Source organism: Pterocles gutturalis, unplaced genomic scaffold (assembly GCF_000699245.1).
Source record: "Pterocles gutturalis isolate BGI_N339 unplaced genomic scaffold, ASM69924v1 scaffold1845, whole genome shotgun sequence".
NCBI lineage: Eukaryota > Metazoa > Chordata > Aves > Pterocliformes > Pteroclidae > Pterocles > Pterocles gutturalis.
The window spans coordinates 521-22,569 of record NW_010140403.1 but is presented as its reverse complement, the minus strand read 5'-3'; the positions used below and the strand labels follow the sequence as shown (position 1 = coordinate 22,569).

Here is a 22,049-nt window from a genome sequence, read left to right as displayed (position 1 = left end):
AAAAGAGAAGGAAATCGCCAACCTCCAAAATGAGCTCGCCTCTCAGAGAAATTCTTTAGAGCAACAGAGGAAAAAGAACAACGTAAGGAAATTATTTCCCCACCCCTGGAGAAAAAAAAAACCAAACCAACCAAACAAACAAAAAAAACCCCCAAAAACCCCAAAACAACCAAACCTGTGTGCACAGCACTCCTCAATGCCTAGCGTGTTCTGCTAAGAAAATATTTCTGGCAGTTTTCTGCTGTATCATGTCCCTTGGACACTCCTCTCTTTTTTTGGGAGTGACTAAGCATACCTTACTTCACCTCCAAGTTCTGTCAGCAATTTGACAAGTTGCTGATGTGATGAGAGGGAGGAGGCTTGCTGGGGGACACATCCTGCAGCAAGTTCTCAGGGTTAGGTTCAGCCCTGTTAACCCTGTCCAGAAACATGTCCTTTGCCAAGGGAAGAAGAAGGGCTTTGGGAAGGGACGGTTGGGGGACGAAGGGGGCTGTGCTCTGACCTACTTCTGGCCATTGTGCGTGGATGTTGGGGGAGGTGTTACCTTCAGGGCTCTCAGATCTGGATCTTCCCATTCCTAAGAGTGACTAATCCTGATTTTCTGAAGGAGGTGAAGGACGGTGAGCCTTCCTTTACAGCAGCTGCTGATGGTGCAGGATGGGTTGTTTGTGGGTGGAAATAAAGATTGTATCTTCCATCAGAGCTGTGAAGTTACCTCCCTGTAATACGTTACCTGTGCAGGGCAAGAGGATGGTACCTTTTAAGTTATATGGAAGGAAGCTGTTAAAATTACAAGGTTTTTAGCTCGCCTGTTTCTCCTTGCTAGCCTATAAAATGCAATGAATACCATGCAATAAGCCTTATTGCTTAAAAGTGGGACAATAGAAGGAAGATGCAGAAGAAAAATACTGAGAACATGAGCTTTTGAGAAAGTAGTGTTTTTTTAAGAGCTGGAATAAACTAGAGGGAAAGTGTCTGGGTGTTCTCAGAAGACAGATGAGCTGGAAAGGTAGAACATATGTGTGCCTGTTTCCTGGGGAATTGCAAGGTCTAAGTACCCTTTGTGGTGCAGGCAGAAATCTGTCTGCTTCTAGAGGCAGACCGTGCTGGTAGGTCCCAGCTTTCCACATTGCAGTTTTATCCAGTCTTGTTTTTATGATCCGTGAAGCAGCCCTTAGGATAGCAGGCAAGTGGAAGTGGTAAAGTAAAACTACTGTAGGTACCTGCGAGGATTTGGATGCCACTTTGTGTGGTACAGCCTTTCAGAAATGGCTCTTTGCTGAAGCAGACTGCTCTGAGGGTTTGGGGTGGGAATCTAAGTCCCAAGCACCATAATCTCCTCCCCGAGGCCCGCCATCCTTCCTAGATAAGAGCTGCAAGGATCTTTTTCTAAGAGCTCTCAGCCTTGTAGCCGAGCTTGCGTGTTGAGATCTTGTGGAGTACACGTTTGATGACCTCGCCAAGAAAGATGCAGGAGCACAGCACGGTGCGATGGCGTTTCCACGCGGATTTGGGCTGGGCTTGCCACCGGTGATATCCCAAAACCTCCCAGGAGGGTACTGGTGAGCAAACCAGTTTTCTTTGGACACAGTGGAAGGAGCTGCGTGGGTAAATGCTGTGAACCAAGGCCCTGAACTTTGTGTTTCCAAAATCAGGTTTGGTCTGAGGCGTAAGGATCTGTGCAGCTAGACCTGGTTGCGAGATCAGGGGCGTAAATGTGTGCACCTCCATGTATACTGGGGTCCATGCTGGGTTCTGCAACGCGACATGCCTCCTAACTCTGTGTAATCTGTGGTTTGGTGTCTGTGTTCCTCACTACTTTTGAAAGCTTCCCTCTTTTCTTCTTACAAATGCAGTCAAAGTGTGGGGTCTCTGCAGTGATACGTGCTGCAGTAGCACTTGGATCAGTTTTGGACGTGGGGGCAGGTTGGGAAAAAATTGACATTATTTTTTTTTTCCCCTTTCCATTCAAACTCTTTGAACATCACACTTGTTTTTGCTAGTGTATGTCATCCTACCCAGCAAAATCATCTTACAGTAACCAGCATTTAAATGCGAATGGTGGAATGTAATGCAAAATATATCTCTGAAGTCAAACAGTTTGAATATTGGCTGAACTGAAATCGTTCTTTCTAAAAATGATTAGGAGCTTCGGAAGAAAAACTGGAAAGCAATGGAAGCATTGGCATCAACTGAAAAATTGCTGCAGGACAAAGTGAACAAGACTGCCAAGGTTGTAATGTTAACTGCTAGAAACGATGCATTAAGCTAGAAGCAGATCTGCAGCTGGTTTTAAATGAAATGGAACCATTTAACTTTTACTGCAGTTACATAGTCTGTTCTGAGTGATTGTTCATATACTCTCACCTCTGCTTCTTCCTGTTGTCTTTAGGTTTCTTCTATTTTTTTTTTATCCTTAATTTGTGGGCATGCTGACTTTTGATTTCTGTGTGCAGAATTGTTAGAGCTGTTGTGAATCGTCTTGTTTCTTTGTGGGGAGCTCTAGAATAAAAACTGTGCTGGTGAGCAACCTGCTTTCATCTACTGGGCTTTTGCTGTGCTTGAATAAATTTATTGGACCAGTGAAGAACTAGGACTAAATTATTATTTAAAAACCTTAGGAAAATGGTGTCACCACAGCTGTGGATTTGCTCCTTGAAAGCGTATGAAGCTCGACAGGTCCCGTCGGAGCTAATGTTCAAAATGATATGGAGCATGAATTGCTCTGGAAGGAGCTTGCATTTGCTCTGAGCCTCATTTGGTGTTAATTGTCACTACGCAGAATTCAAAAAAAGCACAAAATAACTTTAAAGCCACAAGTCAGGTAGATAGAAGCAGAAGAGCTCTGGTTTGGGATTGTGTGTGTTTTGGAGATGTCTCTGCTCTGTGCTCGGCTCCGTGTTCAGAGCTGTGTACCTGCTTTTGCTGCGTGCTAACGCCTGCCTGCTTTCTCTTGCAGTTGGAAGACTTCATCAAACAGCCATTTGCCACTTCTCGGTGGTTCCTAAATTGCTTGAAAGCTAACACACTTATAGCACGACTTCACAACCGAATGTCTCCTGTCCGTTTCTGTCTCTGAATCTTAACCTACTAATGCCACTGATCTCTTGCAGCAGTGGAACTCAGAGCAGCAAGGCACAGTAACACTGATGGCAAAGAAAAAAAAAAAAACAAACAACAAAACCCAAATATTGGTGAAGGATTTTTGCTGAAAGCTGCCTTCTGTGCAGGAGTTCAGGCTTTCTGCATTTAAACTTGTACGGGAGCCTGGATGTTGTATGGCTAAATTAAACCAATCTGCCACAAGCACAGCAAGCGTCATGCGGCTGGTCTGCTTTTAATGTTAAATAAATGGAACCATGGATCTGTGGTTCCACTGGCTCTATGTTATTTATATTTGCAGAGCAATGACAATGAAAACCTGGAGACTGTCACACAGCTCTAATAATTATTTCCCATTGCATCCAGGCTTGGGGAAGGAGGGTGTAAGGGTCTCCCTCTTGAATACTTCAAAGTAATATTTAGAAGTCTTGTTTTCTTGGCTTGGTTCAAATGTGCATTAACACAAAATTTCCTTTTTGCCTTTAATTCTGTTTTTGATGTTGTGATGTTGATTTATGGTGGGGTTTTTTGCCCCTTAAGGTTAATTTAAATAAGTATGGATTTTTTTTTTGAACATTGATTGACCCAAGTTCTTGTTTTTGGGATCGCTCAACTTGAGTGGCAGGCTTGGTGTGATCTGTGGATGCAGTTACTCAGCACAGCGTAGTTTGTGTTGTGAAAAGTGAATGATGGGGTAATTTCTGTACAAACAGGCTAGATTGGAGGCCAACTGAATGAAAATAAAAGCTTAAAAGCATCAGCAAATGTGAAGGCCAAATTCTGCAGCAATTCAGGGTCAGTTTTTGAAGCAATTTACTGGCAATTTCAGAGACTGTAGAGCCTTTCTCACTTAAACAATGTTCTGGGTTAAGTAAGTTACTCTAGGCGTAGGAGAGGCTATTGCCAGGTCTGTGGAGCGTGTTGCCCAATTTCACGTGAGCTCTCCTCCTGTTCTAGGAGAAGCAGCAGCATTTGGAAGCTGCCGAGGTGGAGACACGCCAGCTACTCCAGAATCTGTTCCCTAAAGTCTCTCTTCCTTCAAACATGGTAAGTTGCTCTTCCTACCCTACTGCTGGGGGCTGGGGAGCTCTGGTCCTGCTGTGCTGGGCAGTCCAGAGTGCTTCCCCGCAGTCCCCTCTGACACAAGGTTTTTGCAGTGGGACGTGAGTGTCTTCTGCTGGTAATAGCTGTACTTGCCAGCAGCGGAGAGGCACAGCTGCAGACGGCTACTTCAAGAAAAACCTTAAAACAACAAAAAAAAAAGTTATTATTATCTTGTGTGTTTTAACCACCCCAGCATCTGTTTCATCTGTGATTGTTGTCTTGTGTCTAACTGAGATAGTAAATTTTCGGGAGCAGATAAGGTCTGCTGCGTGTTTGCTCAATCTTCCCCAGCTGCTCTGCAGATAACGGCTGGGTGCCCTTTCCAGGGGGGCTGCTCTGCCTCGGTGCCAGTTATTGCGTTTGTTTTTTTCCCAAAGTTCCTTCAAAACCCCCTGATTTCCAATTTTATGTTCTTGATGGCTTTCATTTGTTTGTGGGGAAGTGCACGGGGTTCATATGGTTTAGATTGTGTCAATGATATGAAGTGAGGCTGGAAAACTGGGGTCGGCGTTTCATCCAGAGGTTTTGAGTATTCCTATTTAAAAGTATTCTCAAATATGATAAAGTTAGTCTCCTGAGGAACTAGGAATAGTCTATAAAAAGACTGTTTCTGGTTATAAAGCAGTTTTCCCAGTGAGGTCTCTAGAATTACATCGCAAGCGTCTGCTTTAACTGCTTGGGGATTTTGGAAAAGATTCCCTTCAGTCTTCCAATACTTCTTAATAGAGCCCTGACACTTACAGGGAGACCTCTGTCACCCAGTTGTATTTCACCACTTCCAAGCCCCCATGAACTGTGTCTCGCTCGTAACCTCGTGCTCCTGGATTGCTGCCTGCTGACTATCAGCTCTGCTCGGCTTCGTGGGGTACTGGCTGAACAACTGCTGTCAGCCTGTGTGTGAGCTCTGGGGATTTAGGGGACTGAAATGCTGCTCTGTAAGCCTGCAGGTGGGAGGCAAATGTCCTGAAGATAAATGTATTGAGGTTATTCTCAGCTTTAACTGAATGCATTTCCCCACAGAGCCACAGTGAGTGGATATGTGGGTTTGAAAAAATGGCTAAAGAATACTTGAAAGATGCTTCAGGATCTGAAAATGTCAAGGTAGGCACGAACGGTGGACAGCTTCCTTGTGTGTGGTATAAATCTTGCAAATTGTACTCTGGAGCGTGAAGTTCAAATCGGTGAAAGGTGACAAGAAAATTGTTTTGTGGATGTTTGCATCTTGTAAATCCAAAATGTATTTGCATCTTTGAAAAGAACCTTGTGGAGTTGTTAATTCAAAATCCCAAGTCTCTTTTGTAAGTAATTTGTTTGCTTTTGCGTAAGTCGGAGTTACTGCAGTAACTCACGTGAAGGTTGCGATTGAGTATCGAGAGCTGTAGGTTAACGTTGCACTGGCTGTTGCCTTCGCGTAGGCTGGAAAGAAAGACTTGCCAATGTCAACGATATTAGCTTGCTTGTTGAAATAAGATGTAAAAAAAAAAATAGGACTCAAATCCATCAGCTGAGATGTGACTCTTCTGGTCTCTTTCCTCCTTTGCCAGGCTCTGGAGCAGAAGTTGAAGGAGGCCGAGGAAATGCACGTACTGCTGCAACTGGAGTGTGAGAAATACAAATCGGTTCTGGCAGAGACGGTAAGCGGGATGCCTGGTCACCTGTGCCTTCTGATGTTGCAAGCTGCCTTTCTTCTGCTTTCAAACTCCGCTCTCTTCTTAGGAGGGGATTTTACAAAGGCTACAGAGGAGTGTGGAAGAGGAAGAAAGCAAATGGAAGATAAAAGTTGAAGAATCACAGAAGGAACTCAGACAGGTATTTCTGAAGATCCGCTTTTTGCGGCAGCCAGGCACTTTCTGCTTGAAGTCGCAGAGGGTGTTGGAGCGCTGTCAAGGCAGGTGTAGAACAGCCCTGGCTGCCTGGAGTGATGTGTGCGTGACCAGGGGATGGAAAGGTGAAGTCTGCAACCAGTGTAATAGGAGTGATCCCTCCTTATAACAACAGGATTTTTGTGTGCTCTTGATACTTAGTTTGATGCTAAGAATGACTTTTAAATTTTGTTAAGAAATATCTTTCTATTTAAAAAACCTAAAAAGTGGAGGAATAGTTGTTGTCTTTAGATGTGTCTGGCTATACCTGTTGCCATCTTTAGAGTAGCAAGAACAAATGAACAGCACAGGTGTAAGTTCTTTGACCATTATGGCAAGAAATCTCTGTCCCAGTCCTTTGCAGGTGATGCAGGAGGCAGCCAAATAGCAGGGAGTAATATGAATGCTGATGGGATAGGAAGCCAAAGATTCAGGAATATATGTCTGTCCCATTAATGTGCCCAGGAATATCTGTTTTTCTGATCCTGGCAACTTACACTGTGTTTATTAAGTACCTGTGTTGTGTTTTTTTTTTTTTCTTTTTTCCTAAAGACTATTTGTGAACAGATACAGACTTCTTGTGCTGAAATTTAAGTATGTAATCATGAGAGGTTTTTGGAGGCTGTTAAAATAGTGATTAATCCATTACAGCCAACTCATGACACTTGAAATCAGCTGCAAAGCTTTCCTTCTTAGGAAGGCTCTGTTGCTAGCAGAAGTGGTAAGAAAAAAGGCTTTTGTTTTTTTCCTAATCTAGAGTTAAAGTAGGTCAAACTGTTTGGGTTTTTTTTTTTTTTTTTTTTTTAATTATTTATAAAGTACTTCTGCTTATAAACTTAGTACAAATCTTTCAGGCATGTAGGCTCTGACTATCAGAGAACTTCTAATGTTGGGAGGAGGTAGGGAAGGTGTTATAATGGAGAGTCAGCATATTGAATTATTTGAGTGAGTATCTTATTTTATTCAGGCACTGTGAGTTCTTCCTTAATATTTTAGATCATAGAAGGAAGCGTGTGTGTATCTGGAGAATTTGTCTTAGCCCAACCCAACTAAACGATATATTTTTCTTTCTTGAAAACTGCAGATGCGTTCTTCGGTCATATCTTTGGAGCACGAGGTGGAGAGGTTAAAGGAAGAAATCAAAGAAGTTGAAACTGTACGTGCAGGTGTTTTTTCTTTGAAGCTTTCTGTTACTTAAAACATAATTTTGTAATTCTATGCTTCCTAGGAGTTCTCTCCTGCGAGTAGTGCAGCTTGTGCTGCAGTTTAAACTGAATCTTTTGGTCGGTGTTTTTAAGAAGGAGAGAAGCTGGGTACTGGAAATTAATTTTTTTTTTCTTGCTGTGCTCGCCCACTGGGCTCCTTTCCTTGTAAGACTGAGCAATTTGCTGCTTGTTGATGATCTTGGGCTTGATTCTTTTTCTTGTTGTCTTTTTGAAATGTAATAGTTTAAATTTGCGCTGTGCAGTCAGTGGATTTGAAATGCTCTCTAAATATCCTAGAGTATTTGATAGAAATGTATAGCTAATAATAAATCCAGAAAATGATCTGCAAGAGAACACTGAAAACATCTGTTTTAACTCTGTTTTTCTGTTTCTAGCTTAAAAAAGAGAGAGAACATTTGGAAAGTGAACTAGAAAAGGCAGAAATAGAACGATCTACTTATGTTTCAGAAGTCAGAGAGGTAAACCTAATTGACCAAACTGTTCTTGTTCTTTTGTTCGGTTACCAGTTGGCTGGCAAACTAATCTAATACTTAGCCCCTGTGGCTGAGGAGTTTATATGCTTGTGACCTTAGGGTGTAGAGCGACACATTAATAACTGAGCAGAAGAAAAAGTGGGCATCCTAAGGAGACAAATCCTAAAACTCTAAACTTCATTTCAGCTCAAAGATCTGTTGACTGAATTGCAGAAAAAACTTGATGATTCATATTCTGAAGCAGTAAGACAGAATGAAGAGTTAAATTTGGTAAGAAGCTTGTTCTCCGCTGGGCACAAACTAGGCTCCCAGCATACTTATGAAGCGGAGACTTATTTCAAATCCTGTCTGTTCTGCTAACCTCTTCAGCTTGATATTTTTGTCCATTGCAATCACTTACTTACGTAGTCTGACTTTTACAATTTGTCTCTTTCTCTGCTCCTAACAATAGCATGTCTGGTTCTTAAGACCTTTTCCAAAGTCGGTAAGACTTTCATTCCTGAAACTTCTTGAGAATCAATGTTTCACAGTGTAGACGTACGCAACAGCAAATGTAATGTTCTTGGAGCAACAAAAATTGTTGTGCTCTCATCGGTTTAACTTTGGGATTATTCTCTGGTTGTTTTTTTTCCAAAGCTTTTGACGATGCAGTTGTGGTATCCATGCTCTGACGGTGCTGAGCCTTTTCCATCCACCTCTGTATATACAGAAATTGGCCAAAACCAGTGTTAGATGAATTCGGAGTATCCAGCCGTTCAGCAGCTGGCATCCTGATGCAGCTGAATAGCTGTGCTGGCTTGGTGCATGCCCTGTGTTACAGCATGTTTGGCTAGAAGTGCTCTCCAGCCAATAATGCTCCGGTGCCAGGTTTTCTCAGGAAAAAGAGGTGGATTAATCAAGGCCAGACCTATACACTCAAAGATGCATGGCTTTCCAGTTTGAGCCTTTTCACTTCTCACTTGTTTCAGTGACATGTTTTTTAAGGCTGCAGGAGCGGTCAGATCCTTCCTCTGCTTGTGTTTGAACAGTCCTTTTCTTGCTCTTGAGCCAGAACTGGGGAAGGTTTTCTCTGTCACCATGTCTTTGTTGGGTTTCAGAGTAGTTGATGGGCCAACCTGTCACTGCAGGCTGAGCTGATCTCACCAGGGTACTGCCTCTGTGGAACTGGGTTAAAATAGTTGATTTAAAAAACAAAAATCCCACCACAATAACAATCTGCTTCAGTTTAATAGTCTGCTTGGCAAGTCTGGTACAGCACTGATTAGCATCCTGCCTCAGCAACCAAAGCTTCTCGTTTTGAAAGCAAGGGAAATGGGAATTGAATGCATATCTTAGAGTTAATCAGTAACCACCAACCTCTTCAATATAAGAGGCAACAATCTATTATGTCTGTAACAACAAAAGCTTAAAAAGCTGAGCTCCCTGCTTGGGCTGCTTGACTCTGCAATCTCATGATGCTGTGCTGGTAGGAGCGTGAGGAGGTGGTAAAGAACTACCTTCATGCAAATGACTCCGCAATGCTGTCCAGCGTACAGGAGTGGTTTTTGCAGGAGGCTGAGGAATAGAAATGATGGGATTTCCAAATGTGTTTTTTGATAATTTATAAGGTGAGCAAGGAGAGAAGCTGAAACTGCAGAGGAGCTCGACAGTGCTTCCTTAAAATGTAGAAAAACCAGCATCCACCAGTCCAGGTGCTCCAGGGAAACCTTCCAAGGGTGAAACAAATATAATGCACAGGTTTGGAATCAGTGAGAATTCAGGGCTCTGAGTAGCCTATTGTTCACTTCTGTAATCCCCTGCTGGCTCCCAAGAAGATTGACAGCAGGAGTAGTGAACATTAGCACAGTGCACTTCAGAGGCACAAATCCAACAAAATTGGCACTTGAGCTCCTTGTTAGCACTCCTCGTTGAGGCTCAAGCCTTAAGTGCTGTGACTGGTTCTATACTCTGTGTTGAAGAGCAATCAAAATAATCTTTAAAAAAATGTTTACATCCCTTGGAAGGCTGTGGTTTAAGGGCAGCCTGTACAGAGTATTCATCCCTCTTGACTGAAATAGTTTCACTTTTTTTTTTGGATTGAATCTAAACACAATTGACAACTTAATGTACCCCTGTCAGTGATTCATGCCTTGATGTGACATTTAACAGACTGGTTAAGTCAACATAGTTGTAGTAAGTGGTGCTTTATTAAGATGACAAGTAGAGCTTTTTAGTTTATTCAGCAGTAAAGGGACTGTTTAGCCTGAATTAGGAGGATGACAATCTACATTTTTGCATATTTGCCATGAATTAAGTTGAAGTCTGGGCTGAGTGGTGATAAGAGTGCTGGAGAGGCTTACGTACTGTCAGCATTGCTGATATTCCTGCCGTCAATATAGTTTAAAAGTTGAAACCACTTGTAATGAAGCTGATGCTGACCATGTCTTTTTCTTCTGTAGTTTCTCCTCTTTACATTTATCTTTGCAGATGGAGTCTCTGTTCCTTGACTGTCCTTGTAAACCTCATCATACATGTTGACTAATCCAGTGTGTGTGATAACTGTTAGTAATCTTACTCCCTTTGCAGTCAGTGTGCACTGGGTTAATCCGTGGGACAGACGGATGAAACCTCTGTGTCTGAGGGAAACTGATTTTCTTTGTTCCTGTTTTGCAGCTGAAAACGCAGCTAAACAAAACACTATCAAAGCTCAAAGTTGATCAAAACGAGAGACAGAAGGTAGCTGGTGACTTGCCCAAGGTAAGCAGAGACCCTTAACATTTGCAGATCTAAGTGTTATCGAAACCCTCAAGATCTGTAGTTCTGCAATGCTGGAAAACGTGATGATTTGAGCGGCTTGAGCAGACTGCCTGCGTGATGGGGTGTCCTCACTCTGTGTGCTGGTTCCCTCAGTGACTGGGACCGTGGGTGTAAGAGCTCACGCAAGATACCGGCTTGTCTGTTAAAATGGCAAAAATGCAACGACCAGCTGTGTCTAACAAGCCTTTTTGAAAGAGTCTCTTGTCTGTGATAATTTTATGCCGATGGGAACAAGTGGTGATTTGGGGCTGACAGTTCTTTATTTAAAGAAACCCAGCCTAATAAAAAGCCCATCCCACAGCCCTACACCCACACCACAGCCTGAAGCTTTAGAATCCAGTCTCAAATGGCAGCGGTTACAAGTTAGTTTACAAGCCATCTGCCCATTTGCACGTGCTTACAAATCGGCTATAACCCAGGAGACTGCAAATCTTTAAATTTAGCTGTATGCAAGCTTGATGAGACAAGCAGGTGGGTTACCTCTGCTCATCCTCAACGGCTGCTCTTGCAAGATGGATTGGAGTGGGAAATCTCTAAGCTTGAGAGGTCTCAGTGCTGTCTGTCACCCCAGAAATGAGCCTCTCACGGGAGAATTGATAAATGGAGACAAGAGTAGCCTGCAGAGTGGCTGAGCTCTGCCTCCAGACTGTGTAACACCTCGTTCCTTCTGCGGCAGATGCTTAGTAAGGAAATCGAGCCGCAGGGCTGGAGCCAAGAGAGCTGTTGGTGGGACAGGGCTTGTCTGGGGACCAGGGACAGACGATCACAAAAGCGCTGCTAGGAGATGAGAAGACCAAGGAGACCTGTTGCAATAAGGTGTTCAAAACATTTTGCTCAGGACAATTAGATTGGATGTTGACATGTGAAGTGAGCTGTGCTGCTGTCCCTTGGTCATGGTATATTCTATATAAATGCAGTTCTGTGATGAGGCTTTTGGAGGATCTGTCTGCGCTGCTACTCTTGCATAAAAAATCTGCTGCACGATTTTTACCTAATAACTTGACATGAGACTATTAAAGCTTCCCTGTAGAATTCCTTTCAGATGCAGGCAGGCTGACATGCAACATGCTAATTGTAGCGAGACATGTCAATCTTGGCAAATGTGTTGGTCCCCTGAGCAAATGTGGCATAAAACAGATTTCCTCCTCAACAGCAATTTCCTGTGTCTCTAGTGTTCTTAGAGAGATGGGGGGTTTACTTCTCAGCCTTTGCTAATTGTTGTGCCTCCCCTGTGTATTATTTTTTTTCTTCCTTTCTCCCCTACAGGCCCAGGAGTCTTTGGCATCTCTTGAGAAAGAAATTGGAAAATTTGTTGGGGATGCCAGTGTTATTGAAAACAGCGATGTTTGCACAGAGTCGGTGAGTGGTTGGTGATTTTTTTTTTTTCCAGCCTGTGTTCAGGGACAACACAAATCTCATGCATAGTATGAGATTTGGAGAGTGAGGGTCCAGTGAAGGAACAGGACATGTGCTGCTGATGGTAAATTAAAGCTTGATAAAAATTCCTGTCCTACAGCTTGTCAGGGTCGTGTCTTGGAGCTGCATCCCAAGGATGCTGATGTCTTTCTAAGCATGGAGAGTTTTGCTGTCATCTGGATTGTGACCTCTTTCCCCTGACTCAAATTGGCAAGGAGGAAGGGGAGAGATTCTGGATGTGAAATCTGGAGTTCCAACAGGTTGTTGGTTTGGTTTGGGTTAGTGAGAAGAGTCTGGGGAAGATCCCCAGACTTGGCCCTTCAAGAAGGGAAGCTGAAAATAAATCTGCATTGAATGAGCTTAAAATATTAACTGTTGGGCTGGCACTTGCTGTCGTCTGTAACACCAAAGAAGGCAGTCTTGCATGCCCTGTAACACCAAGGCAGGGAATGTCTTTTGCCAGAACATTGACCCTTCTGGTCCTCTGCAGCTGTGGGCAAGAGCCTGTCCTTAGCTGCTGGTAGGTGCCCAAATTCAACTTCAGCTGGTCCTGCATCCTGGAAATATGAGCTGACCTAGAAGTGGTCCAGCAGCAAAATCTTACTAGCCTGAGTTTCAGTAAGCAGTGGACTTGAGCACTGCCTTGTGCTGTGGGTGCACAACTCTCCCGATTGATGGTGTTTTTGTATCCTCCAGTAATGGCATTGCAGTCGCAGGGTCTGAAATTGGGTGGACTCTGTCTTGGTTGGCCTGTTTTCACGTTTGCAGGTAACGCACCTGAGCCCCTGGGTGACTGCTGAACTGCTTGTGTAGGTGGTACTCAGTGCTGGCCCTAAAAACAAACTACCTGTGCAAGTGCTTGAGTTTTGGCTTTGGAACTGGGCTTCTCTGACTCTGGAAATGAGAGCTTTCACACTAGCTTCAAAATAGCTTCAGAGCAGCTTTCCAGAAGGTAGTTGGGAAGGGGAAGGCTAAAGCAGATGACTTCCCAGCGTGTTTTACACAGCAAAGTGGTGTCAATGGAATTCGTTACCCATCTTCTTCTGGTGGGTAGAGTGGAAGGAAATGCTGTTGTTTGAGGGGAAGAGAGGAGCACTTGCTCCTAGGGCATATAATTCATATCAACTCCTTTTAGCTAATGAAAATAAGTAGCTTCATCAGCTGCGAGAGGAGGCTAGGAGTCCTCTAAGGAGTGCTGTAGAAAAGCCTTTGCCTTTGGAGTCATTAGCAGAAATGAAATGGCTTTTCCAGAGCCATCGCTCACGGATGCTGATCAGCCCTTGTGTTGTGGGCTCACTGTGTCCAACCCAGAGATGCAGCTGGGCTTGTGAGACCACAGATGTCCCAACCCTGTGAGCTGGCTTTCTGGAAGGATGGCAGGTCAGCCGTGGCATTTTGTGGCTGGTGACACTGGTGAGCCCTCCTGAGACATTGTGACACACCCTGAGCCCGGTGTCACTGACGTGCCCGGCGGTGGCCCGAGTGTGCTGGTTTGATTTAATTGCTTTAGCCTTACCTTGTGTAACCCCTTGGGCTCGTGCGTTGCTCCGCTGTAGCTGCGTGGGCACGCTGTGGAATCCTAACCAGCATTTCCTCCAGAATATCCATGGCTTTATTCTGAAGCGGAGTGTGGAAAAACAGTCCTAACAAACCTGTAATTAAGCCTTCATTAGTAAAAATATGTTAATTGTCTAAACAGTGCTCTTGACAGGTAGCCATTGGCAGAGGCTGGAATTAGAACATTTTCTTTATCTTCTTCTCCAAGCCCTTTGTGCTGTCTTCTTTTCTTTCCCCTCAAAAAAAAAAAAAGCTGTCTCCCCAGAAGCCTAAAAACCCAACTTAAAATAGCTCTCAGATTAAAAAAGAAAGTCTTCCAGCCACTTCCACCTAGCAACAGTGTCTCTTTTTTTTTAAGAAGGACCTGAAAACACATGCTTGAAAATGAGCATATTTGTTCCTTCTGAGTACTGGAACCAACCCACAAATTTGAGAAATGATGCTTGCGTAAACCTTCAAACACGTTCTGTGTGTTTTCTTTAGAGTCCTTTTTCTTTCTGTTTAAAATTAGAACATTTGGTTTTTCTAATCAGCTTCCTTGTCACTTATGGGACTTGATGATGACTAAAGGGTGCCTTTTGTTGTGCTTTAAGGAAATAATTTATATTCATCAGCTTGCTTAGGCAGTAAACTTATTTTGAGGCTTATATGAAATCTAATGTGCTTTCCCCCGAGATCTCGGTGTAAAACACTCTGTGATTGAAAACTGGAAATGCTGTACGTGTAAAGCGCGATGGAGGGGATCTGTCAGCTCAGCGCCGGTCTTAGCTACCACAGGAGTTCCCCACTACCATCCTCTTCCTCCCTTCATCCCCGTATCCCTAAGACACGCTTCCCCCTGAGTCGTGGAGAGCATGGGGCTGGGGCACAGCAGCGGCTGCCTAAGGCAGCTTTGCACTCTTGGGTTAGCAGAAGCTGCTGTGTGACGCTGTTGAGCCCAAATCTACTGGTAGCTGGTCAGGATTGGCCCCAGGAAGGTTGGGGATGTGTCTGTAGCTCACTGATCTGAGGCAGCATTTACTCAGGAAGCCCCAGAATGGAAGGGAGAGGAAGCAAATAAGGGAGAGAAGAGCTCTTTGCAGAGGTGAGGGCTGAGGGTGAATGGAAAGGCTCCTTCACTGCTGCTGCTCGTGATGGTTTCTCCACTAATGCACATGCACTTCCATCCCCAGCACCATCGGTCAGTGCTGCAATTCGGTCGTTTGCTGGGATGCTAATTGCATTTGCCCTTCCCCTTTCATCAATCCGTAAGAGATTGTCAAGACAGAGAATTTGCTTGGCAGACCTGATTTTCTACTTTAATAAGGGTAAAATAGGTTAAGGCTACCCTAACTCAGATTCCCAGTGTGGTTTTTTTTTTTTTTTTTACAGTAGAAAAATGTTTACCAGTTGCACCGTAGTAAAAGCTTTGCAATATATTGCTTTGTTCTCTTGCCTGAGCCTGGAGTAGTTTCTGTAATGGTGCAGGTGGTTGAGTTGGATTTACAACAGGTTACAGCAAGTGGCATTTCTAGCCAAACGGGAGCAGGGAAAGTGGCCCTCTCTGAACTCGCTCTAATTTCCCTGAAACTCTACAGAGGGATTTGCAACAGGAGTATGCATCAGTCTCATTCTGTTAGTAAAACTGCGTTCGGTTGGAGGGGAGTTGGCTGATGCTGAGCGCTTGGGAATGTCTCTGTGCTCATGTTGAGAATTGGGTACTTCTGCATTGCTGACACTGAGGTGGATTTACTTATTTTTAGCTGTTAAATTGCAAGGGAAAGCTCTCCTACAGGTTATCTGCATGTCTGTCTTTCGAGCTGAATAAGGAGTAATGCGTGTTTGGGATGTGGAGTTCATTGTACATCTCTGGAGGAGCTAATCAATAAAGATAATAAAAGGGGGATTATGGCACTGTTAGCTCAGCAGGGCTGACAGGGGAGCACGGCAGGCTGGAGGGGAAGAGTCCCTTTCGAATTGTGACACTTCCCTATTAATAAACTGCTGAAATCCTTAAAAAAAAAAAAGGCACTTTTGTTTAAAAAAAGGAAGCTTAGTGTTTTCATTTCAGAGCAGGAAACCAGTTTTCTAGCTCTGGGTAGCATTCTGTTTTCTGTTTCTCCATGTTGACTGGTGCTCAGACTGCTTTGGGAAGCCCTCATCCAAGTCTGGGTGTCGGTGGTAAATGGGAATTCCCAGGGGCTCGGAGCAGAGGCTGAACCCCTGGGATAGCCAGCGGGCAGCAGCCCGTGTCCTGAGCCTGACCAGGACCACTGGTGCTGCGGTGTGCGTGGGGAAGGGTGTGTATGTCCATCCAGCTGTTTCAGGTGGTTTCACAGCTGGATCTGCCTTGTGCTTGGGTATTCCAGGCTGCTGAGGACACCATTCTGGCAATCCTCATGCAGACCAAGTCCTTGGTGGTCCAGCAGCCCTGTTGTTACAGCTGCGGGGCCAGACGTCGTCCCTCCCGCTGGGTGCACCGTCACGGTGCTTAGCAGCCTGCGGAATGAAGCATGAGCTCTCCTCTGTGTGGGGCTTTCAGCTGGGCTTGTGGGGATGCGGGGTAATAATTCCTGAGGCCGGATGAGCTGTGGTTACAAGCACAATTCCTGGAAGCAGCGAGTGAATAGGAAGGTGGGAGCTGGAGGTCAGCGATGCTCTCGCCAGCGTTCGACATGTGCAGGTAGTTCCCTGGAACAGGAAAAAGGTTCTGAGTTTGAACCGTGTTCTTTTTAAATGTGGCCATAACCCTCCGACTTAGAAGCATTGTTCCCGTCTGCGCAAGGAGTCGTAACTTTATAAGGCGGATCTGATTCTAGGCTTGCTTGGTAATTAGATTGTAAATGAGTGTTTAATGATTTTTTTTTTCTTTCTTCCAGGAATTGACTGATAAAAGACCAAATGTGGTGTTGAATCTTAACCAGGATGTAGGTCATCTCAAGAAGCTGCTCGTGTCAGTAAGCCAAATGCTGTCAAAGGGACAAGAACACTACCAGCTAGTAGGTAGGTGTGGCTGGTGGATGTCCAGTTGAACTGGTGGGTTGGCTGTCGGGAAGGACACTGGTCTGTAATGGTGGGGACCGCGTTCAGATTTAACAAGTCAGGTGTCAAAATCTGAGACTTTCTACGTGCAATTCATCAGAAGCTTCCAGTAGGCACCAGATTTGTCCCTCTCTGGATCCATACTTCAGCTAGCTGGGACTAATCTCACATCCCCGTGTCCCTCTCTGGGTATGTATCTCTTTGTCCCTCCCTTCCTCTACCCACCACCTCACGCAGCAGCTTTCCCAAAGCTTTGTTCTCCCAGTGCCTTGTTTCCTTCATCTCAGCTACACGAGCAAAATATCTGTGCTTCCATGCTCTGGTTGCTTGGGGATGGAGGATATAGGGTAACCCATGGGGATTTCATGGGTTAGCAGCGACGGCTTGCTGTGGTCACGGGGACAGGAGTGTCTGAAGCATCAGTCTGGTATGAGCTTGACATCCAAGGAACAAGGCTTTTATTTTATTATATAGACAACTTGGAAACCTGGGTCTTTGTGGTTGGCTGCGTCATGCTGGTAAACTTCTTCAGTGACCCAGAGTCAGCTAATAATCAGATAAACCCGAGACACTGAACTTTCTTGGGAAGCTGATGCAGCTTGTGAGCTGGGTCTGAAGGCGGGTTGTGAACTGTTTGGTTTGGGAAACAGCAAATGTGCTGCAGCAAGAAGTGTCAGAACTCCCTCTTGTCTTCTGAGGATGGAGACCTGCTTTTTTTCTAATTTAGGTATTTTTTCTGCTCCTGCCACTGTATAATTCAGCATGGGCGGCAGAGCTGGAACAGGGTGTTTGGTGGGGTGAGTCCAGTTGTGTAGGCATGTGGGAGGAAGGAGCCTCCACTGGTCCAGCTTCTTCCTCTGGCCTTCATCGTGGGCCGACACTAACGAAGCGGCTGGCGTGAGCCGCTGAAGAGCTGGCGAGGTGTGGATTTGCTTGAATGCTGCCCTTTGGAAACCGCTCGGCTGACATGGCATTTTGTGTTTCTCTTTGCAGAATGAAGTCACGGGGGAATCGTTAATTTGAGGATAGCAGGAGGCATTGTATTATATTTTGCCAAATTAAAGCCTTATTTATGTTTTCACCCTTTCTACTTTGTCAGAAACACTGAACAGAGTTTTGTCTTTTCTAATCCTTGTTAGACTACTGATTTAAAGAAAAAAACCAACCCAACTCTGTAGACACCTCCAGAGTTTAGTTTTATAATAAAAACAAACCTGTTTGGATAATTAGACCTCTATGTTCCTGGAGAGACAGTAAACACATAATCTTTTATCTTATTTTGCTCAATAAAACTTGTTCAGAAAACTCCAACGTGGTAAAGTCACCAATGGGATATAACATTTTAATACCAATGTTGTACACTGTTTTACTTAATTACATTTTTGGGATTAGCTGCCTCTGACTTCAACCTCAAGTAAACACTCCTTTTTTTTTGTTGTTTTGGTTTTTTTTGTTGCTAATGTAATCAGTTTTTGTAATGGTGTCAGCAAATAAAGGGATGCTATTATTCAAGCTGTTCTGCTCTCTTCTTTCAACTGAATGTGGATGACTCAGGTGAGATTTCCATCCCTCCCTTCCCTGAAACAAGCATCTGGCAGCCCTCGGCGTACTCGTTTTTGGGTACAGGGATTCTTTCGGGGGGCACAGGGAAATCAGGTGGCCCTCCTCTGCTTTGGGTTTTTAAGTGTGTCTTAGAGGAGCCCTTCAGTTCTGCGGGAGGTTCTTCAGTAAGCAAGGTGAGATGCTGTTGCTGAGTTCTTGATGACACTTGAGGACGTGATTATCTGAGGGAAGGCAACAAAACAGCTGGGAGCCAAAATGAATTAATTGCAGAAGTAAAATGGTTCAAACTGCTCACCCTGAGCTTTTCACACTCTTGACTTTGTGGGATTTTTTTGTTAATATTTTGGTCCTTTGTCACCCACCCCCTTGAAGTTTCTTCATTACATGGACCCGGTGGTTTCCTGGATGATGCAAATCCCATTGAGAGCTTATGAAATAGCTCAGAAAAGGGAGAGAAAACTGAAAAACCCATCTTTCTTCACAAAAACTACCCTTAGGTTTCCACTGTAGCCATGAAGCTCTCGTGTTCCTTGGAGATGTTATTTCATTGAATAAAAACCCAAATGTCTTTAGTCTACCTGTTCTATAGGTGCTTTGAAATAGAAAGTATTTCTAGTGCCAGGGACGTGCCCTGCAGCTAGATCTAAGGAAGACCCAAACCCTGGAGGCTCTCCACGTGTGCCCAGGTTATGGTCGGAGGTTCATCCTGTGGTCCTGACGTATTTTTTTGGATAGGTAGCAGCTTAATGGACCTGTGCAGATTGGACTGTTTTGAAAGCGTGTATGAACGTAACCCACAAGCTTCGGTGCTGGTACTTTGGGCTGGGGGTGTTGGGGTGTTGCTGGTTGCAGTCCTGCCCATCTGGGTGGAAGCTCCACCTTCCCCTGGAGCAGATCCTCGGCTTTGTTCCTCCAGGCACCTGGGTCTCACCTGTGTTTTGCAAGCTCCACCTTCCCCTGGAGCAGATCCTCAGCTTTGTTCCTCCAGGCACCTGGGCCTCACCTGTGTTTTGGTCCTTTCCCCTTATGGATAAGGGCAATGGACAGCGGGGAATCTTCCCAAGGAGCTGTTTCCCATCCTCCTTGAGCTCTCCAGTTAACAAATCCTCCCAGTATGTGTGGGTAACCAGTCTAAGGGTGCTCAGAGCCTTTCTGCGTGTCTTGCCATGCGTTGTTGCTGGTTGGAGATGCAGGGATGGGCACTGGGGAGTTCCCTCCGTCGGGAGCCTCCTGCCCTGCGTTCAGGTGGGGCAGCTGCTTTGCAAGAGCCTGGGAAAGCTGGTGGGAGGTGGCACAGGTACCAAGTGGAGCAGGGCTGATCAACTGGGATCCATCCCCAATGTGGTGGTGTGACGGCAGAACCGGTTGAGGAGCTGCTGCGTTCCTCCTGCCTCCCTCTCCTACAGCTCCAGCCATGTCCCAGTGAGAACTGCGGTCTCCAGGTAAACCCATGTCCCTTTTTCTTAAAAAATATGGTTTTGCAGATGCTGATGGTACCTTGTTCAAGGAAGAAACGCTCATGGAAGGGACAGCAGTGCCTGGAGAGCTGCTGGGAGCAGCCTTTGGGGGAGCAAAGGCGATGTGAGGATGGAGGTGGAAACCTGGCCGTGCATCCAGGCTCCTGATTTTCTCTTCGGTTAAGCTGCAGAGCAGGGGTGGAGGTGCTGCTGCAGTGCTTAGTCTAAAAGGGGAGAGATTTGCAGTGTCATTCCCTTCCTCTCTTGGCAGAAATCCTCCCAGGAGAGGATGCGAGACCTTTCGTTTTGAAATGTAAGTGCGGGTTTTTATTTTGCTTTAGGAGACATACGGAGGTGTTAAAGGCAGCTGTTAAAAGATCCCCTGCAAAGCCGAGCTGAGCAAACCCTAATCCCCTCTCTGAAGGCTGAGGAGAGGTTGGGATGGCTCCCCAGGAGCAGTGGGAAGGGGGATGGATGCTGTTTTCATCTTGGTGTCCTCTCCAGCCCTTGATAAGACGCAGCTGCTGGCACTTGTCTGGGATGTGGAAGGTTTTAGCCTGCTGATGCGGTCACTAAGAAACCCCTCCTGCTCTCAGCATCTGCTGAGATAAAATGGAAAGACCAAAAAAAAAAAAGTGCGTGGGAAGCTGATTCATCAATGCAAAGGTAGAGCTGGTACTTGGTGTGTTTTGCAAGCCCCCGGTTCTCCGCAGAGCTTCAGCCCTTGGTTTGCAGCCAGGGCGAGAGCCGCGGGAGGCAGCTGGGGCTCTGCCCACGCTAGAGGGAGACAATAGCTAATGGATACGGGGATGCTTTTCTTGGAAAAAGCCCAAAAGGGGACGTTCAGATGCTGGCAATGGAATTTTTTTTTTAATAATTGCAAGGGTGGGGTGATTTCTGCACCATAAGCCGCATGTGATGGGGTGCTGAGTGCTTCCAATGCGGTGCTGGCCGTGGAGTGATGCTGAGCCTGATTCATGGACAAAACTGGTTTCTCTCGCTTTCTGTTCTTCATCAGCCCTTTCAAAATGGAAATGAGAAGTGCAGGGGAAGGCCCTGAGCTGTCTGTTTACTCTCGCTGAAGTTGCGCTGCCTCTTCTTCATCCCGCAGCACGAACCTCCCACCCTTCCTCAGCTGCACCCAGCAGCCGGGAGCTGTCAGTTGTTCAGCCCCGAGCTGCTGTTGGGTTTTCTCCAGCAGTGACTCACTCAGCTATTTATTATTGTGATTAAAAAAAGAAATCTCATGCAACTTGAATTCAACTCCTGAGTACTTAAATGATTTATTTTTTTCTTTCCATAAAACCCCTTTGCAATGACTGAGCTGTGTTTTGGCCCTGGGGCTGTGGGTGGTCTGTGCCACCGCAGTCCCCGTGTCCTCCTTGGTGCCTGACCTTGGCCACCTTCTGCAGCCGTTCACAGACAGCTGGGAATTTCCTTGAATCATGTGCTGGTTGCCAAGGCTCTTGCCAGGCTGGTTTTGGCAAAGCTCTGCTGAAATTTCACGTTGGACAGTAGGGTTGTACTTGGGGGCTCTTCTGCAGGTCCTGGTGGAAGCTGTGAGCGGGGAGAGCTGCTGCTGGCCAGGTGGGAGCTTCTAAAGGAGCATCCAGAAGGTGAGAAACCATCTCTGCCACCTTAGTTGGCTTCAGTATCTTGGCTCGACTTACCCAGGATACAAAGTCAGGAGGCAATCCTAACTTCAGGGTAGCTGTGGACTATTCAGGAGGTTTCCTTCATCACCTGGACCCTTTGACGTACTCACCCTTTATCACCTGGACCATTTGCTAGACTCAGATTTGTTTGGTTGAACATCATCTTCCAGCAAACTCTCTGTGGGTCTGTAGCACTCCTGTGCCCTGGCTGGCGAGGAAGGGTCTTGGGGGAGAGTCTCTGGTGAGCTCTGGGATGCTGAGTCTCTAAAAGCTTTGAAATGAAATGAGATAACTACTATTCCACCACTCAAGCTTTCCTCCACCTTCTTTTGGAGATGGAGCTTGCTCTGACAGATCCCTGTGGATCCCATGTCAGCCCTGGTGCAGAGTCCGGTGATGGCCGAGGGGTGCTCCTTGGAGGGACGTTTAGCCAAGTGTTTTCATGGAATTACAGAATCACAGGATGGTTTGGGTTGGAAGGGACCTTAAAGCCCATCCAGTGCCACCCCCTGCCATGGGCAGGGACACCTCCCACCAGCCCAGGTTGCTCAAAGCCTCATCCAGCCTGGCCTTGAACCCCTCCAGGGATGGGGCATCCACAGCTGCCCTGGGCTATTTCTTCTGCATGTTTGAAGACTGGTGGAGGAGGTGATGGGTGTTTTACCCAAATAGGTCCTGCAAGGACATCATCACCACAACTTTATGAGGAAGCACAACAGCCCAAATGACAAGTGCTGTCATTCCCCAGATGTTTTGCTGGATCTTCAGCAAGCCTGAATGGGACCAGCAACCTTCAACCTTAGACATGGCCAAAAAA

The 22,049-nt window shown here is 45.5% G+C and overlaps 1 protein-coding gene across 1 annotated transcript in view; it reads left to right on the top strand.

The window, feature by feature from the left end:
* KTN1 (kinectin 1 (kinesin receptor)) overlaps positions 1 to 18,064 on the top strand; it is a 52,996-nt gene extending 34,932 nt beyond the window's left edge. Inside the window, 13 exon segments of the mRNA XM_010083625.1 lie at positions 8 to 82; positions 2,147 to 2,233; positions 4,060 to 4,149; positions 5,227 to 5,307; positions 5,751 to 5,840; positions 5,923 to 6,015; positions 7,153 to 7,224; positions 7,669 to 7,752; positions 7,954 to 8,037; positions 10,420 to 10,503; positions 11,830 to 11,922; positions 16,395 to 16,518; positions 17,551 to 18,064. Of these exon segments, the coding sequence (XP_010081927.1) occupies positions 8 to 82; positions 2,147 to 2,233; positions 4,060 to 4,149; positions 5,227 to 5,307; positions 5,751 to 5,840; positions 5,923 to 6,015; positions 7,153 to 7,224; positions 7,669 to 7,752; positions 7,954 to 8,037; positions 10,420 to 10,503; positions 11,830 to 11,922; positions 16,395 to 16,518; positions 17,551 to 17,555 (1,062 nt within the window). The 3' untranslated portion in view covers positions 17,556 to 18,064.
* The last annotated feature ends 3,985 nt before the right edge of the window (positions 18,065 to 22,049 follow it).